Genomic DNA, 20,583 nt, shown 5'->3' with positions numbered 1-20,583 from the left:
CAATACTCAATACAGTGTAACCTACGTCTTGGTTAGGTACGCAAATGTTAACAAATATCGGGGGTGGGGTGAGGTAGCTTCGATCGGTGCAGGACGGAGAGTATCCCTTCTACACGTAGTATAATTGTTTATTCTATGGTAATGTGTGTGTGTACTTACTCTCTTCTTATTGGCACCATGAGAGGGTGACGCTTTGTCTCCTTGTTTAGTTTTGTGATCCTTCTTGTTACGGTATGCGCGTGTACGCAGAGCCACTTTCTTTTTAAGCGGAAGTTTTGACCTGAAATACGTAAAAATATTATGCAATATTGTTGTAATAATGAGGTCTACTTTTGCTTGACGATGAGAAACGGTCAGTGTTTTAATGACTTATGTATTCTACTTATTTAGACTAGTCTATTTTTTGTTCTTTTAATTGTAATTTATTTATTTATTTCAAATCGGGAAACAAACAGTTTAAATAACAATTTAAAAAAGCAAATAATTCAGAAAATTATGCATCAAAACTTTCGTATGGAGTAAAGGCCTCTATGGATGTGAAACTTGCACTGGCACAGAAAGACGAAAAGAAACCTTTGAAATGTGGCGTTGGAGGAGGATGGAAAAAACAAGTTGATGATGCATGATGTAAATAAATATAAGTATTTTTTTACCTGACAGCAGTATGAACTATCAACCCCTGATCGGCAGCCGCGTCAGGCAATCGGACGGTTTCAGTGGTCGAGGAATGTATAATTGTGACAGATTTGAGCTTTTTGCCGTGTCGACCCAAAAATCGGGTACTCGCCACCTGTAAATGACAATAAACTTTATTTATAAATACTACTAATACTATTATCCTACTAACACGAAAGATTTTGAGGGTGTATGTCTGGATGGGTGTATACAGGGTGTTAGTGACATCGTAACGAAAACTTTGAGGGATGATTCAGACTATGATTCTGAGTTGATATCAAGTGGAATTTTTCGTCGCAAAAGTATGGAACTGAAAATAATTTAAAAAATATGATATGAACTCAGAATCATGGTCTGAACTATTCCCCTCAGTATTCGTTACGGTGTCACTAACACCCGTACCTACTTGTATGGCTACCTTTTAGTAAGTACTTGTAAGGGGTGTAAGTGACATCGGTATGAATACTGGGAGGGATGAATCAGTTCATTATTCTGATTTTGATTTATTGAGACTTTGATGAAACTCCACAGTAGTATAATTTATATTGATACCTACATGAAAAAACGAAGTCGTGGCTAGTAGATAAAAAATAACTTAAAACGAAATGAGACTGAGCTACTAATGAAGTTCGTTTTCCAACTAGCGATATACTTAACACGATCACTGTGTAACTGAAATTTAGATGTCAACCCCTCATCTGCAATGTTATTTTTCGATAAAAACATTGCAATTTATGTACATAGACACCGTGGCATAAAAAACAGAATGTGAAAAGCGTCCTGTCGGATTTTCCTGTTTTTCCTAGTGCTCACATATGGGACATGCACGTATGAGTTTCAAATTTATTGCCTCATATGTGGTTCACACACAGTGAACGTGTTAATTAAAATGTTGCTTTTTTTACGAATGAATTCCATATATCGATTTTATCACACACTCTAGCTCGCTATTTGAATTTTAAATACATATACCTTCCCAGAGAGGCTACAACACTAATGTTTAGTGTCAACATATTCTATTGCGGCATCTAGAGCATTGCAGATTCGCTAAGAACAAAATAAAACAAATAAATCGGTATCAGAATCTCATTTTAAACTTTATCACACCCCAGACATTTCATACACAACACCTCGTTTTACACAAACACTACACATTGATATTAAAAAGAAAGACAAAGAGTGAAATGTTTCTTACCAGCAAAGCAATAACAGCCAGTAGTATTAACAGCACTGCGTACCAGTGCTTCACCACCCATCTCTTGAAGCCAGCGATGCTTTCATCTGACAGTAACAGCTTGCGCAGCGTCGCCAAAGGCCCGGAGGGGTCCACTTCGCGACAGCGTTGGAACACGTCGCAATATCTACAAATAGGTAAACACAAAAAAAAATAAGTTCCCTTTGTTCCGATAATCTGCAATAGTCCTACACGAATCGAATCATTGTATTTGACTGCATTCCCATAGTGCATACAGGGATAATCGCCGGTTGGTGTCACACCACATTTAGATTAAATGGTCCTCTGCGTGTTGGCCCTACGCACGCCTTCCAAAGGTCCGGGACTTCATAGGCCCGAGATATGGAAACGACATGCGTGATAATAATAATAGGTATAGGTATCGACGAGTTTAATGTAAACATACATAAACGAACGGCCTATATAAGTCCCACAGCTGGGCACAGGCTTCCCCTCATTCAACCGGAGGGGTTATGAAGCATACAATACGCTACTCGACTGCGGGTTAGTGGAGGTGTTTTTAAGGCTAATAACCGAGACAACGGCTTAACGTGCCTTCCGAATTTTCTGACCATCAAGTGATTCAAGCCTGCAATGTAAGACTAAGAAATTAAAATGCGTTTAGACTGAGATTTAAATTAGGAAATCGTCGTTTTTTAATTTAAAAGAAAAGAATCAAAATATTTATTTTATTTATTGTTTTTTTTAGTTAAAAGAAATAGGTAGGTATTTTTAAAAAGTTATAAACTTACCCGTTATAATCATTACAAGGTGTGCCAGGTTTGGCGTACATGTCTGGCACATCGAAGGGAGGCGTGTTCCAGTGAAATGAGGATAGGCACGGGCCGCCAGGTTTCCTACAGCATAGCTCGCAAGCGGAACGCGGGTCGTCCTTGCGGGGTGCACACTGACACGACTCCAGGCCGTAAGCCAGACAGATGGACCCGGTGCATTCCTGGAAAATTATAAATACGTTTAAAAACAAAAGTAAATCATATATTTTGAGAAATAATTGAGAAATTCTTAGAAATAGACCACATTCACATAACTTTTACATTAATCATTTAGCCTAGGTTCAATCATTGCAAATTATGAGCAAATTCTGATAAACAATCACCATGAAAAAAAAAGTATTTAAAGGCGTTCCGCGGGCGCGCCGGCGGACGATGAGTCGGCGTCCAATTTCAAAATTCGAACATTTAAAAACAATTATCCGCGCGCAACCTACATGATTTTGAACACTAAAGTAAGCGGGGGTGAGGTAAACCGTAAACCTAACTAATCCGCTGGTGGGGAGGGGAGAGTTACCGTTTTATAAGTAGTAGTACTTATTCTATGCCAACGTTATAAATGGTGAACCGTATCGCCATCTATAATGGTGCAGCTAAACTGCGTTAGTGAAAATTGCACTTAAGCTTAAGATAAATTGATAACTCATTGGTGCTAGTTTGCTACCTGAGATTGGTTTCAGAACGCATGATCTTAGTGCTTTTTTATGGATCTGATAAATCGCAAAACTTACCCCCATATAGCAAACAAGTTCCTTATCACATCTGGTCCTATTAGGCTTGTGTCTACTAGCGGGGCAGGCAGCGCGCTTGCCGTCGCAATGCGCCGCGTCGCGACACCCGTTGTCGGAGCGACACTTGTCGCCGAACTTGAGGGTACACGACGCCGTGCAGCAGGGACCCTGGAATGAAAAAATATATTATTTATATAATGTCATACATAATACACCTCATCATCATCAATTTAAGAGTCACGCTCTTGTCGGTGCAGCATTTTCCATGCTACTTTTTTAGGGAAAAATAGGGCAGTGGTTTCCCTCTTTCCTTCCGCCCCGCAGTACTCTGTCTGACGCAAGTGGGATGGCGCCCAGAGTAGTCTATTACAAAACCATACTAGGATTCCTGTCCTCCGCCTCTGAATAGTACTGACAGTTACTGCTGTCCTCTGTCAGGTTTCAGGTTCATAATATACCTACTAAATTACAAAAAAATACACAGCTAGGTTGGAATCCTAACATTTATTGAGAGGAGGACGTATCGGTTCTACTTTATTTGATTAAGGACATGACCCAAATCAAGAAGAAAGCAATTTCGATGTTCAACACGTAAAGACATCTACAAGTTAAGCAGGTAGGTAAATATTTATTACAAGGTAAGCAAAATAATGTGTTATTTTCGAAAGATCAAAGACTTCTTTGATTTACTTTCATGAGCAAAGTTTATCCGCCGCGCTGAATTCAAAATTAAGTGTTTATTAATTTTCCTGAAAGTAAATAACCTATTTATTTCCATTTGAAGGAACCTAAGGAAATAACTTCCTGTTTGTCTTAATGATGTCTCAAATATCGTCGAATCTTCGTATCCTATATTTAGTTTTATCATTATAAATTCAGAAATACGTTGTGGCAAAAGTAATACGATATCTCTTTTGTAAATTCGTGATGTTTTCAAGGGTTGTTATATCTAATATTTGCGATCACCTTTAATGTATTTATTTATTCAAGTAAAAAGACTCATTTATAGGATTTAACTGAAAACAAAGCACTATTTAGAATACACGTCTCTTTATTTATAATATCCAGCTCACAATAATTACCGCCCTTACATTTACCACCCTCACCCACACACAATCAAATCTAATAAAAGTAATATAATGAGTATTTAATTTTTGTCATACGATACGACACGTCTTACGCTGGCGACCGATCACTGAAGACTGAACCTGCGTTCACGTGAGCGCCCGCTTTTATAGATTCGTGCGCGCTGTAACTGTTGACGAACACGCCCGAACTCTAATGGCGTCATCATCGTTCGATTCCGGACGGCGCCAACACATTGGGTTAGAATATCTTATTCTATGTTAGTAAACGGTACAAAACAGAGTTATAAATATTTGGTACGTAAGTCACCCCTGCCCCACCCCATCGGAGAAGTCGCAGCAATGACAAACGTAGCAACAGTCGAGCCGGTCCGCGATCAAAACAGATGAAAGACTTTCCAGGCTACGTCGTACGGTACACTTTGAAACCATGTCACATTAACGTTTTTGACAAATTAAACCGTAAGTCTCATTAAATGTCAAATATGATAGTGCGACAGGGTTCTAAAGTGAGTACATGATGTGAGTGCTCATGACTGTACAGCGTCGTCGTTTTTTTTTGAAGAACTTACAATTTTTGCCTTTAATTTGTGATTCTTTCGCCTAAACTAGAAACTATAATACTTGTTTGGGGGTCATAGAATCGTTTTTTTCTTTTGTATCTCCATTACAACCTATTCTATTGTATATTTCTTTTTCAGGAGTAATTTGAAATAAATAAAGCAAACACAAACGCACACACACATACACACACACACACACACACACACACACACACACACACACACACACACGCGCGCGCGCGCGCGCGCGATCGCACGCACGCACGCACGCACGCACGCACACACACACGCACGCAGGCACGCAGCAAGTAAGCAGGCACGCACGCACGCACGCACGCACGCACACGCACACACACACAAATACACACACACCACACACACACATATACACATACATTATAAGTTACCTGGCTAGGACTGCAGACGCTGTGTTCAGTGAGCGTGCACGGCTTGTAGTGCGGGCGTGCCGCCTGCGGGCGGCAGCACACATCCGTGCACTCCGAGGCCCAGCCGCAGTCACACTCCTCGCCTTCTTCTACGACGCCGTTACCGCAGATCGCTGGTTGCGGCTCTGGAATTGTTTACATACATGGTGTTAAGATGATATATATATATACAGGGTGTTAGTGACATCGTAACGAAAACTTTGAGGGGTGATTGAGGCCATGATTTTGAGATGATATCAAGTGGATATATGTGTGTGTTACATGTGTGCATATATATATATATATTATAACTAGATGTCGCGTGGTTCGCTCGCAGCAAGCTGCTCGCGTGTCCTGTATTAGTTCGAAGCTTTGTATGGCGGCCATCTTGTTTTCTGCCGGCGATTGAATCTGACCAAGACTCGAATATGTCTCGTGAAATCCAAAAAGTTCTAGGTGCTATAGTTTTGCCAGGCCGTAGGGTGACTCCCTGACGCGGAGCAGTTTTCAAAGATCTGAAAGTATTTCCATACTCAACAAGACGTTCCGATCAAACCCTCATACATAACTTTTATCCCTGAAGCTTTTACTTGAAAAAAGAAAATTTTGTATGGCGGCCATCTTGTTTTTCGGCCATTTTGTTTTTTTGTCCCCGAGGATTGAATTTGACCAAGATTTAAATAGGTTTTGTGAAAAAAGCACCGTTCTAGGTGAGATAGTTTCGCCAGGCCGTAGGGTGTCTCCCTGATGCGGAGCAGGTTTTCAAGATCGAGAAGTATTTCCATACTCAACAATACGTTCCGATTACACCCCCATACACAGTTTTTACCCACGAGACATTTTCTGGAAAAATAAAATTTTGTATGGCGGCCATCTTGTTTTTCCGCCATTTTGGTTTTTTTTCACCGGCGATAAAATTTGACCAAGATTTAAATAGGTTTCGTGAAAACAAAAATGTTCCAGGTGCGATAGTTTTGCCAAGCCGTAGGGTGTCTCCCTGATGCGGAGCAGTTTTTCAAGATCGAGCAGTATTGAAATACTCAACATGACGATCCGATCACATTCCTATACATCATTTTTACCCCCGAGGCATTTTCAGGAAAAACGAAAAAGGGTATAGCGAGGTAAGGAAGACGAAATGGCCCCCATGGCCCATGACGGAATTATCATTTGTACTGGTATTGGCACTCTAAAAGAATACGAAATGTAAGGTCGTTGACCCCTGACCTTGACCTGTCTTTGAGATATTCGAGAAAGTTCGTACGCGCGCCGAGTTTTTTCAAATTTATTTTTCCGAAAAACTATAAAAGCTAGAAGGATGGGACCAATTGCGTATAATTAGGGATACTTTGAAAAATATTCTGTATTTTTTTCAGAGTTCTGGTGAAATGACAACTGTGCAAAATAATTAAACAAAATATAAATATATTTTTTTAGTACTGTTCTATTATGTTTACCGCGCCAAAAAATATATATAATACTCTTTGATTTATATACTTATACCACACAAAAACTGATCAAAATCAAAGAGGCGCTTCTTGAGTAATTATGAATTTACTTAGTGTGCGTACGGCTGGTAGGAACTAATTAAAGAGGTCGTTTTTAGATTAATTATTATAATTACATGTTAAACATAATTTTAATCATCATCATTACTATTTTCATTTATTACAACATTGACTGCATCATTTGAAAATATTTTCGACAGAATTTCAGAAGGGCGTAAAATGCGAGATAGATATCTCGCATGAGCTAAGTAATATAATTATTACACTTGCGACATATGAAAATCGACTTGCGAAAATCGTATTCTGGGCAAAAGAAAACCCATTTATGCAAACCTTTTACAATCTGTACTACGAACGGGTTTATAGTTGATTTTGCTGGGCCAATTTATGGTACGGAAAATGATGCCACTATTATGAAGAAAGTGTTACAGGATGCTAAACTTAAAACTCTCGGCAAAATCAACTATAAACCCGTTCGTAGTACAGATTGTAAAAGGTTTGCATAAATGGGTTTTCTTTTGCCCAGAATACGATTTTCGCAAGTCGATTTTCATATGTCGCAAGTGTAATAATTATATTACTTAGCTCATGCGAGATATCTATCTCGCATTTTACGCCCTTCTGAAATTCTGTCGAAAATATTTTCAAATGATGCAGTCAATGTTGTAATAAATGAAAATAGTAATGATGATGATTAAAATTATGTTTAACATGTAATTATAATAATTAATCTAAAAACGACCTCTTTAATTAGTTCCTACCAGCCGTACGCACACTAAGTAAATTCATAATTACTCAAGAAGCGCCTCTTTGATTTTGATCAGTTTTTGTGTGGTATAAGTATATAAATCAAAGAGTATTATATATATTTTTTGGCGCGGTAAACATAATAGAACAGTACTAAAAAAATATATTTATATTTTGTTTAATTATTTTGCACAGTTGTCATTTCACCAGAACTCTGAAAAAAATACAGAATATTTTTCAAAGTATCCCTAATTATACGCAATTGGTCCCATCCTTCTAGCTTTTATAGTTTTTCGGAAAAATAAATTTGAAAAAACTCGGCGCGCGTACGAACTTTCTCGAAAATCTCAAAGACAGGTCAAGGTCAGGGGTCAACGACCTTACATTTCGTATTCTTTTAGAGTGCCAATACCAGTACAAATGATAATTCCGTCATGGGCCATGGGGGCCATTTCGTCTTCCTTACCTCGCTATACCCTTTGTATGGCGGCCATTTTGTTTTTCCGCCATTTTGGTTTTTTGTCAGCGGGGATTGGATTTGACCAAGATTTAAATATGTTTCGCGAAAGAAAAATTGCTCCAGGTTTTATAGTTTTGCCAGGCCGTAGGGTGTCTCCCTGATGCGGAGCAGTTTTTCAAGATCGAACAGTTTTTTCATACTCAGTTTGACGTTTCGATCACACCTCTCATACATCATTTTTACCCCCGAGACATTTTCTGGAAAAACGAAATTTTGTATGGCAGCCATCATGTTTTTCCGCCATTTTGATTTTTTTTCACCGGCGATAAAATTTGACTAAGATTTAAGTAGGTTTTGTGAAAAAAGAATCATTCCAGGTGCGATAGTTTCGCCAGGCCGTAGGGCGTCTCCCTGATGCGGAGCAGTTTTCCAAGATTTGGGATTTTTCCCATACTCACCGGGAGGTCCCGATCACACCCCCCATACATCATTTTGACCCCCCGACGCTCCTTCTGGGAGAACAATTATGTCAGTGAGTCAGTCAGTCAGTCAGTCAGTGGGTCTCCAGCTATATATATTATAACTAGATGTCGCGTGGTTCGCTCGCAGCAAGCTGCTCGCGTGTCCTGTGTTAGTTCGAAACTTTGTATGGCGGCCATCTTGTTTTTTTTTAAGCGATAGAATTTGACCAAGACTTAAATAGGTCTCGTGAAATCAAAAAAAGTTCTAGGTGCTATAGTTTTGACAGGCCGTAGGGTAACCCCTGATGCGGAGCAGTTTTCAAAGATGACGTTCCGATCACATCCCTATACATTAATTTTACCTCTGAGACATTTTCTGGAAACAAAACAAAATTTTGTGTGTCGGCCATCTTGTTTTTCGGCCATTTTGTTTTTTTTTCACTGGCGATAAAATTTGACCAAGACGTTAATAGGCTTCGTGAAAACAAAAAAGTTCCATGTGCGATAGTTTCGCCAGGCTGTAGGGTGTCTCCCTGATGCGGAGCAGCTTTCGAAGATCGAAAAGTATTTCCATACTCATCATGATGTTTCGATCACATTCCTCATACATCATTTTTACCCCCGAGGCATTTTCGGGAAAAACGAAAATTTTGTATGGCGGCCATCTTGTTTTTCCGCCATTTTGGTTTTTTTTCAGCAGGGATTGGATTTGACCAAGATTTAAATATGTTTCGCGAAAGAAAAATTGCTCCAGGTTTTATAGTTTTGCCAGGCCGTAGGGTGTCTCCCTGATGCGGAGCAGTTTTTCAAGACCGAGAAGTATTTCCATAGTCAACAAGACGTTCCGATTACACTCCCATAAACAGTTTTTACCCATGAGTCATTTTCTGGAAAAACGAAATTTTGTATGGCGGCCATCTTGTTTTTCCGCCATTTTGATTTTTTTTCACCGACAATACAATTTGACCAAGATTTAAATAGGTTTTGCGAAAAAAAAATTGATCCAGGTATAATAGTTGCGCCAGACTGTAGGGCGTCTCCCTGATGCGGAGCAGTTTTCCAAGATCTGGAAGTTTTCCCATACTCACCGGGAGGTCCCGATCACACCCCCCATACATCATTTTGACCCCCCGACACTCCTTCTGGGAGAACAACCCTGTCAGTGAGTCAGTCAGTCAGTGAGTCAGTGGGTTTGCAGCTATATATAATATAACTAGATGTCGCGTGGTTCGCTCGCAGCAAGCTGCTCGCGTGTCTTGTTTTCCCGCCATTTTTTTTACCGAGATAGAATTTGACCAAGACTAAAATAGGTCTCGTGAAATCAAGAAAGTTCTAGGTGCTATAGTTTTGCCAGGCCGTAGGGTGTCTCCCTGATGCGGAGCAGTTTTCCAAGATGACGTTCCGATCACACTCCTATACATCATTTTTACACCCGAGACATTTTCTGGAAAAACAAAAATTTGTATGGCGGCCATCTTGTTTTTCGGCCATTTTGTTTTTTTTTTTCACCGGCGATAAAATTTGACCAAGATTTAAATAGGTTTCGTGAAAACAAAAAAGTTCCAGGTGCGATAGTTTTGCCAGGCCGTAGGGTGTCTCCCTGATGCGGAGCAGCTATCGAAAACCCAGATGTATTTTCATACTTGACATGACGTTCCGATCACATTCCTATACATAATTTTTACCCCCGAGGCATTTTCAGGGAAAACGAAAAATTTGTATGGCGGCCATCTTGTTTTTCCGCCATTTTGTTTTTTTTTCAACGGTGATTGAATTTGACCAAGATTTAAATAAGTCTTGTCGAAAAATAATCATTCCAGGTGTGATACTTTTGCCAGGCCGTAGGGTGTCTCCCTGATGCGGAGCACTTTTTCAAAATCTAGAAGTTTTTCCATACTCTCCGGGAGGTCCAGATCACAACCCCATACATAATTTTTACCCCCGAGGCATTTTCGAGAAAAACGAAAATTTTGTATGGCGGCCATCTTGTTTTTCCGCCATTTTGGTTTTTTTTCACCGGCGATTGAATTTGACCAAGAATTAAATATGTTATGCGAAAACAAAATTGCTCCAGGTTTTATAGTTTCGCCAGGCCGTAGGGTGTCTCCCTGATGCGGAGCAGTTTCTGAAGATGGAGAAGTATTTCCAAACTCACCAAGACGTTCCGATTACAACCCCATACACAGTTTTTACCAACGAAACATTTTCTGGAAAAACAAACTTTTGTATGGCGGCCATCTTGTTTTTCCGCCATTTTGATTTTTTTTCACCCACGATAAAATTTGACCAAGATTTAAATAGGTTTTGCGAAAAAAAAATTGATACAGATATAATAGTTGCGCCAGACTGTAGGGTGTCTCCCTGATGCGGAGCAGTTTTCCAAGATCTGGAAGTTTTCCCCTACTCATCGGAAGATCGTGATCACATCTCCCATACATCATTTTTACCCCCCGGCGCTCCTTCTGGGAGAACAACCCTGTCAGTGAGTCAGTGAGTCAGTCAGTCAGTCAGTGGGTTTGCAGCTATATATAATATAACTAGATGTCGCGTGGTTCGCTCGCAGCAAGCTGCTCGCGTGTCCTGTATTAGTTCGAAGCTTTGTATGGCGGCCATCTTGTTTAAATAGGTCTCGTGAAATCAAAAAAGTTCTAGGTGCTATAATTTTGCCAGGCCGTAAGGTGTCTCCCTATGCGGAGCAGTTTTCCAAGATGACGTTCCGATCACACCCCTATACATATTTTTGGACCTTGAGGAATTTTCTAGAAAAACAAAATTTTGTATGGCGGCCATCTTGTTTCTCCGCCATTTTGTTTTTTTTTTCACAGGCTATAAAATTTGACCAAGATTTTATTAGGTTTGGTGAAAAAAGAATCGTTCCAGGTGCGATAGTTTTCCCAGGCCGTAGGGTGCCGCCCTGATGCGGAGCAGTTTTTGAAGGTCGGGAAGTATTTTCATACTCAATATGACATTTTGATCTCATCCCTCTTACATCACATTCACCCCGAGGCATTTTCGAGAAAAACGAAAAATTTGTATGGCGGCCATCTTGAATTTCCGCCATTTTGTTTTTTTTTTTTCAACTGCAATTAAATTTGACCAAGATTTAAATAGGTTTTGTGAAAAAAGAATCGTACCAGGTGCGATAGTTTCGCCAGGCCGTAGGGTGTCTCCCTGATGCGGAGCAGTTTTCCAAAATCAGGAAAGTTTTCCATACTTGACGGGAGGTCCAGATTACAACCCTATACACAGTTTTTACCCGCGAGATATTTTCTGGAAAAACAAAATTTTGTATGGCGGCCATCTTGTTTTTCCGCCATTTTGATTTTTTTTCACCCACGATAAAATTTGACCAAGATTTAAATAGGTTTTGTGAAAAAAGAAACGTTCCAGGTGCGATAGTTGCGCCAGGCCGTAGGGTGTCTCCCTGATGCGGAGCAGATTTTGAAGATAGAGAAGTGTTTTCATACTCCACAAGACGTTCCGATTACATCTCCATACACAGTTTTTACTCCCGATGCATTTTCTGAAAAAACAAAATTTTGTATGGCGGCCATCTTGTTTTTTCGCCATTTTGATTTTTTTTTCACCCACGATAAAATTTGACCAAGATTTAAATAGGTTTTGTGAAAAAAGAAACGTTCCAGGTGCGATAGTTGCGCCAGGCCGTAGGGTGTCTCCCTGATGCGGAGCAGATTTTGAAGATAGAGAAGTGTTTTCATACTCCACAAGACGTTCCGATTACATCTCCATACACAGTTTTTACTCCCGATGCATTTTCTGAAAAAACAAAATTTTGTATGGCGGCCATCTTGTTTTTTCGCCATTTTGATTTTTTTTTCACCCACGATAAAATTTGACCAAGATTTAAATAGGTTTTGTGAAAAAAGAAACGTTCCAGGTGCGATAGTTGCGCCAGGCCGTAGGGTCTCTCCCTGATGCGGAGCAGTTTTCCAAGATCTGGAAGTTTTCCCATACTCACCGGGAGATCCAGATCACACCCCCCATACATCATTTTTACCCCCCGACGCTCCTTCTGGGAGAACAACCCTGTCAGTGAGTCAGTGAGTCAGTCAGTCAGTCAGTGGGTTTGTAGCTTTATATAATATAACTAGATGTCGCGTGGTTCGCTCGCAGCAAGCTGCTCGCGTGTCTTGTATTAGTTCGCAGCTTTGTATGGCGGCCATCTTGTTTTTTTTTAGGCGATAGAATTTGTCCAGGATTTAAATAGGTCTCGTGAAAGCAAAAAAGTTCTAGGTGCTATAGTTTTGCCAGGCCGTAGGGTTTCTCCCTGATGCGGAGTAGATTTCCAAGATGACGTTCTGGTCACACCCCTATACATCATTTTTACATTTTTACACTCGAGACATTTTCTGGAAAAACAAAAATTTGTATGGCGGCCATCTTGTTTTTCACCCATTTTTTTTTACAGGTGATAGATTTTGACCAAGATAAAAATAGGTTTTGTGAAAGAAAAATTGGTTCAAGTGCGATAGTTTTCCCGGGCCGTAGGGTGTCTCCCTGATGCGGAGCAGTAATCGAAAACCGAGAAGTATTTCTATACTCGACATGACGTTCCGATAAAAACCTTCATACACCGTTTTTACCCCCAAGGCATTTTCAGGAAAAACTAAAAATTTGTATGGCGGCCATCTTGTTTTCCCGCCATTTTTTTACCGCGATAGTATTTGACCAAGACTTAAATAGGTCTCGTGAAATCAAAAATGTTCCAGGCGCGATAGTTTTGCCAGGCCGTAGGGTGTCTCCCTGATGCGGAGCAGATTTCAAAGATCGAGAAGTACTTGCATACTCAACATAACATTCCGATTACACCCTCATACATTGTTTTTACCTCTAAGACATTTTTCTGAAAAAACAAAATTTTGTATGGCGGCCATCTTGTTTTTCCGCCATTTTGGTGTTTTTTCACCGGCGATTGGATTTGACCAAGATTTAAATACGTTGTGCGAAAAAATCATTGTTCCAGGTGCGATAGGTTAGCCAGGCCGTAGTGTGTCTCCCTGATGCGGAGCAGTTTTTCAAGATCGAGCAGTACTGAAATACTCAACATGACGATCCGATCACATCCCTATACATCATTTTTACCCTCGAGGCATTTTCAGGAAAAACGAAAATTTTGTATGGCGGCCATCTTGTTTTTTCCGCCATTTTGGTTTTTTTTCACCAGGGATTGGATTTGACCAAGATTTAAATATGTTTCGCGAAAGAAAAATTGCTCCAGGTTTTATAGTTTTGCCAGGCCGTAGGGTGTCTCCCTGATGCGGAGCAGATTTTGAAGATAGAGAAGTGTTTTCATACTCCACAAGACGTTCCGATTACATCTCCATACACAGTTTTTACTCCCGATGCATTTTCTGAAAAAACAAAATTTTGTATGGCGGCCATCTTGTTTTTCCGCCATTTTGATTTTTTTTCACCGGCCATAGGATTTGACTAAGAATTAAATAGGTTTTGTGAAAAAAGAATCGATCCAGGTGCGATAGTTTTGCCAGGCCGTAGGGTGTCTCCCTGATGCGGAGCAGTTTTCCAAGATCTGGAAGTTTTCCCATACTCACCGGAAAATTTTGATCACATCCCCCATACACCATTTTTACCCCCCGACACTCCTTCTGGGAGAACAACCCTGTCAGTGAGTCAGTCAGTCAGTCAATAGGTACATGGGTTTGTAGCTATATATAGTATAATATACTAGATGTCGCGTGGTTCGCTCGCAGCAAGCTGCTCGCGTGTCCTATATTAGTTCGAAGCTTTGTATGGCGGCCATCTTGTTTAAATAGGTCTCGTGGAATCAAAAAAGTTCTAGGTGCTATAGTTTTGCCAGGCCGTAGGGTGACCCCTGATGCGGAGCAGTTTTCCAAGATGACGTTCCGATCACACCCCAATACATCATTTTTACCTCTGAGACATTTTCTGGAAAAACGAAAATTTTGTATGGCGGCCATCTTGATTTTCCGCCATTTTATTTTTTTTCACCGGCAATAAAATTTGACCAAGATTTAAATAGGTTTTATGAAAACCAAAAATTTCCAGGTGCGATAGTTTCGCCAGGCCGTAGGGTGTCTCCCTGATGCGGAGCAGCTATCGAAAACCCAGACGTATTTTCATACTCGACATGACGTTCCGATCACATTCCTATACATCATTTTTACCTCTGAGACATTTTCTGGAAAAACAAAAATTTGTATGGCGGCCATCTTGTTTTTCGGCCATTTAGTTTTTTTTTCACCGGCGATAAAATTTGACCAAGATTAAAATAGGTCTCGTGAAAACAAAAAAGCTCCAGGTCCTATAGTTTCGCCAGGCCGTAGGGTGTCTCCCTGATGCGGAGCAGTTTTCAAAGATAGAGAAGTATTTCCATACTCAACAATACGTTTCGATCAAAACCCTCATACATAATTTTTATCCCAGAGGCATTTTCAGGAAAAACTAAAAATTTGTATGGCGGCCATCTTGTTTTTACGCCATTTTGTTTTTTTTTTCACCGGGGATTGGATTTGACCAAGATTTAAATAGGTTTCGTGAAAAAATTATTGCTCCAGGTTTTATAGTTTTGCCAGGCCGTAGGGTGTCTTCCTGATGCGGAGCAGTTTTTCAAGATCGAACAGTATTTTCATACTCAACTTGAGGTTTTGATCACACCTCCCATACATCATTTTTACCCCGAGGCATTTTCTGGAAAAACGAAAATTTTGTATGGCGGCCATCTTGTTTTTCCGCCATTTTCTTTTTTTTTCACCGGGGATTGGATTTGACCAAGATTTAAATAGGTTTTGCGGAAGAAAAATTGCTCCAGGTTTTATAGTTTTGCCAGGCCGTGGGGTGTCTCCCTGATGCGGAGCAGTTTTTCAAGATCGAGAAGTATATCCATACTCAACATGACCTTCCGATTACGCCCCCATACATTGTTTTTGCCCCCGAGACATTTTCTGAAAAAACAAAATTTTGTATGGCGGCCATCTTGTTTTTCCGCCATTTTGTTCTTTTTTCACCGGCGATTGGATTTGACCAAGATTTAAATAGGTTTTGCGAAAAAATAATCATTCCAGGTGCGATAGTTTCGCCAGGCCGTAGGGTGTCTCCCTGATGCGGAGCAGTTTTCCTAAATCTGGAAGTTTTCCCATACTCACCGGAAAATTTTGATCACATCCCCCATACACCATTTTCACCCCCCAACGCTCCTTCTGGGAGAACAATTATGTCAGTGAGTGAGTGAGTGAGTCAGTCAGTCAGTCAGTGGGTTTGCAGCTATATATATTATAATAATATAATATATATGGAGTGAGACTGCGCCGCTAGAAGGGGACGGAGCTATGACAGGTAAGGTCCCGTACGTCCGAAAATCCATTTCTCGGGAATGTCGGTTATCAAACATGAATTCGAGAATCATTGGTGTATATTTTACTTCCACTAGATTATTTTTTATTCTATGGTCTGCATGTATTCGTTTTTTTTAATTAAACGTTTTCTATACCAACCTGTGAAGCATCCTTTAGGCGAGCGAGCCTTGTTGTTGAGCACGGGGTCGATGGCCCTCAGAGAGCACGGTGAAAACTTGTTGTTATTCTTTCTATCCCCACTTGTGGCTCGCGCGAACATTATGTAGTTGCCATCCTCGCCGAAGGGGGTGCAAACTTCTGGGTCGTGCTGGAAGCAACAAATACATAGAGTAACGAGGCTTGGTGAGATGTGGGTACTCAGTTCATCTCGCGATGGCTGCACTTCTGACTACCCCAATTGGGATGGAGTCAATGTGTTATTTTTGAGTCCAGTGTCTAAAATTATACGTAACCATAGAATAAGGAATAATACTACCTACGTATAGAACGGCAACTCCCCGCTCCCCACCAGCGTCTGAGCTAGGTTTACTTCACCCCCTCGAATATAGTTTGGACTTGAATCGTATGGTGTCAACGCACACGTACAGATGCGCGTGTACGATAACGTCAATGTGTAGTGTGTGTGTAAAACGAGGTTGTTTGTATGAATAATCCGGGGTGTGACGTAACACAAAACTCATAACCCATAAACCCATAAGCTAAACAGTTGTATGCAAACCATACCCTGGACACTCCATACAAAAATCTAATTCTCGCTTGTCTAAAGCATAGGTGCGAGCGAGACACAGTTCAGGCGCTCTCCCTCTTACTCGTTAGCGGCTTACGGCCATTTAAGACAAAAGTAAGACCCAGAGGGGGTGAAGTCGGCGCCCGGTACGAATTGGTGCGGAGCGGAGAGTTACCGTTATATACGTAGTCATCATCATCAGCCCATTAACGTCCCCACTGCTGGGGCACGGGCCTTCCCTATGGATGGATAGGGAGATCGGGCCTTAAACCACCACGCGGGCCCAGTGCGGATTGAAGGTTATTAACGACTGCTAATGCAGCCGGGACCAACGACTTAACGTGCCTTCCGAAGCACGGAGGAGCTCGAGATGAAAAGTTTTTTTGTGGTTACCCATCCTATGACCCATCATATGCCTTTGCGAAAGTTGCTTAACTTCAACAATCGCAGACCGAGCGCGTTTACCGCTGCGCCACCGAGGTCTTCTCATAGTATTATTTTTTATTCTATGGCTGTATCCTACAACTAAAATGTACCTAGAATAGTTATTACTAAGTAGGTACCTAAGTAAATTACGAATAGCTTCGTCTGCAATAAAATACTTTAATTCCTTAACCCTGCCACGATGAAAATCTACAAAGTTTAGGAATGCGTTTATTGTGGGTATCTCTAGAATAATCTGAAGGAAAGTTCTTAAAAGAATATTCTCGAACGTTCGTCTTCCCTCTCTTCACCACCCAATCGCTCGATTTTATTCGAGCAAAACAGAATTTACATCTGGGTTAATGAAGTGAAAGATTCTCGGGTTTTGAACATAGAAGCGAAAATAATTTTAAAGGAACTTTGTCTCGGCAAATGCTGACACGTTGTTCTATTTTTGTTGGTCGTTTAAATCTAAAAGATTTTTTCTTTTGTTTTTTTTTTATAAATTACCGGTGATCCGAAGTTATGTCCGATCTCGTGCGCAAGAGTGACATGCGAGACTGCCGGCGGCACGTGCTTCCCGTAGTTCAGAAGGGTCACGATGCCCGTGTTCAGGGACTTCATGCTGCCTCGATAGTGCTGCAAGTTAAAAAAAAAAACATGATTAATTGAGAAATTTCGGAGGAAGTAAGATAGGTAGATAGGTACGGTCACGAGTACTAATATGTACCTATACACTTTGAAACCATGTCACATTAACTTTTTTGACAAATTAAACCGTGAGTCTCATTAAATGTCAAATATGATAGTGCGACAGGGTTCTAAAGTGGATACATGATATTGCTCCTGACAGGACTTAATAAAACCTAACTTTCGTTTTTAGAGTTTCATTGGCCCCGATTCCTGCAGACACCTCAATTATTTTTTATTTTTTTTTAATAATAATTAATTTTCTTCTTCGCCGAAAAGGAAAGGGACGAATACTTACCTATTAGGGAATGCAATCCCGACCCGAGATCGCAAATTCGAGATGCCGCGGGATTAGAAATATCAATTTTCGGGATCTCGTCTAGTTCATAAAAAATGTAAAGTTAGGATGGCTGAAAACGATGAAAACTGCTTGTTTGTGACAGTGAGGTTAATTAAAACGACAATATTTTTTGAAAAAACAAACACATGTACTGAAGACTAGGCATCATGGTCTTATGATCATAGCCTGACCCTCAAATGGGCAAAAAAAAAAAGAAAACAAACACCTTTATTTTTTTTTTGTAATGGCACTAGTGCTGCTTTGTGCCAATGTCAAGTTTTAAAAGATTGGGAAACTAAAAGGCTTTTCGGCGGGAAACGGGAATGGGACAGTTGCTTTCTTCATTGAGTAATCTAAATAATTAATACGAAGTGGTGTTTTGTGGTTAATGATCGCATTAAGTTAGTCGGAAGACATTCGCGAGTGTTATTATATTGGAGTATTCAATGAACAAAGTGTATCTGCCTATTTTCGCTTCGTGCCGGGAAGCCGCTTCATAACTCAAAAGTTTATGCGGACTTTTGAGTTAATTCGTTTGGGGTTCGGAGTAGGAGTCTACTCCGAGGGTGGGGGCTTAGGTTTCATCATCATCACCTTTCATCATTTCATTAATCATCAAGAAAAAAAATACGTCAGACATGGCTGTATGGGCATAGTTCCCTTTGCCTTACCCTTCGGGGAAAACCAAAACAAAAAAAAATGGGAAACTAAAAGGAAGGAAAATAACATTCGGGAAAGGATATTTACAAAAAAAAAATAGGATCAGGTAAATGGGATAGAAAATAAATATTAGAGTAATCAAGTATAAAAGAATATATTAAATAGGGTTTTGTAAGTAGGTATCTGCTATAGTTTAACATCATTTAACAGAAGAAAGGAAAATATAATATCACAAAACAAAATAGAAACTTTATTCTTCAATATTACTAAGTAATTAATAATTGAGGTAAACCTAGCTCAGCCGCTGGTGGGGAGCGGAGAGTTACCGTTCTATACGTAGTATTATTCCTTATTCTATGGTACTACTAAGACTACATACATACAAACACGCACGCACACACACATGCACGCACACACGCACGCACACACGCACGCACACACACACACACACACACACACACACACACACACACACGCACGCACACGCACGCATTCACACACGCACGCACACACACGCTACGTACTATGTACTAATATTGCTCATTGTTATTTCTCTTTGAGAAGAAAATAAAATTATAAATATAGAATAGATTCCTACCCCATTCTTCTCGCAGACGCCACCCGCGTTCTTGAGGTCCCCCGTCCAGGCGAGCCCCAGCGTTCCCATCTCGAAGTCCCGGTACGTGAACATGTACGCGAGGCAGAACGCGTCATAGTCCTCCTCTGCAAAAAAAAAACGTCATTATTATGAAATCATTATCTCAAGCTCTTCAGCTCTTATGATCACGAACCATAACCTCGCAAAACCAAGGTTTCCAGACAATGGAGTTTGGATTTTAAAGAGACTGTCGGCGTTACGACCGTAAGATTCATATTGTCAGTCTGTCTCAGCGACATAACAACATAGCATCGCGCATGTAACCCAAAGGGGTAGACAGAGGTGCATAGTTTACACACCCACTCTTCGCCAGGTGACGAGCCTATTGCCTTTAACCGGGCACAAATCCTCGAATTCGCGTGATATTAGTTATTTATGATCCGGGGCTTTTTGGCGGGAACGGGAACGGGACAGTTGCTTTCTTCATTGAATAATCTAAATAATTAATACGAAGTGGTGTTTTGTGGTTAATGATCGCATTAAGTTAGTCGGAAGACATTCGCGAGTGTTATTATATCGGAGTATTCAATAAACAAAGTGTATCTGCTTATTTTCGCTTCGTGCCAGGAAGCCGCTTCATAACTCGAAAGTTTATGCGGACTTTTGAGTTAATTCGTTTGGGGTTCGGAGTAGGAGTCTACTCCGAGGGTGGGGGCTTAGGTTTCATCATCATCACCTTTCATCATTTCATGAATCTTCAAGAAAAAAAATACGTAAGACATGGCTGTATGGGCATAGTTCCCTTTGCCTTACCCTTCGGGGAAAACCAAAACAAAAAAATATATTTAAGGTCCTTTTTTTGACGTGACTTATTGTAGATTTGACTTAGCCGGCCAAATGGGGAGCGCTGAAGGCTCTCACCCGGTACAACGTTTAAGACAACAGGCCGTATAATAATATATGATGCTAGAGTGGTTCTCATATATAGTAGGTACTTGCTAGTTCAGTTTTCAGCATAACTTATTAAAATCTAATACTTTACAGTGCTTCTCTACAAGGACTTACTCGAGAAGTTTAAACCTTTCTAGAATATGTATTCAATGTGAGTTT

General features: G+C 40.4%; 1 protein-coding gene across 1 annotated transcript in view; it reads right to left on the bottom strand.

Annotated features, from left to right (window-relative positions):
- LOC126369364 (uncharacterized) overlaps positions 1 to 20,583 on the bottom strand; it is a 308,405-nt gene that overhangs the window by 4,003 nt on the left and 283,819 nt on the right. Inside the window, exons 6-14 of the mRNA XM_050013716.1 lie at positions 19,474 to 19,598; positions 17,696 to 17,824; positions 16,174 to 16,342; positions 5,487 to 5,650; positions 3,432 to 3,599; positions 2,662 to 2,864; positions 1,871 to 2,036; positions 654 to 790; positions 160 to 280 (exon numbers count right to left, since the gene is read on the bottom strand). Coding sequence (XP_049869673.1) covers positions 160 to 280; positions 654 to 790; positions 1,871 to 2,036; positions 2,662 to 2,864; positions 3,432 to 3,599; positions 5,487 to 5,650; positions 16,174 to 16,342; positions 17,696 to 17,824; positions 19,474 to 19,598 — 1,382 coding nt within the window. The remainder of the gene's footprint in view (positions 1 to 159; positions 281 to 653; positions 791 to 1,870; positions 2,037 to 2,661; positions 2,865 to 3,431; positions 3,600 to 5,486; positions 5,651 to 16,173; positions 16,343 to 17,695; positions 17,825 to 19,473; positions 19,599 to 20,583) is intronic.

The sequence above is a fragment of the Pectinophora gossypiella genome, chromosome 9 (genome assembly GCF_024362695.1).
Source record: "Pectinophora gossypiella chromosome 9, ilPecGoss1.1, whole genome shotgun sequence".
In the NCBI taxonomy this organism is placed as follows: Eukaryota; Metazoa; Arthropoda; class Insecta; order Lepidoptera; family Gelechiidae; genus Pectinophora; species Pectinophora gossypiella.
Note: the sequence above shows the minus strand (reverse complement) of the source record. Positions and strands in the feature narration are given on the sequence as shown.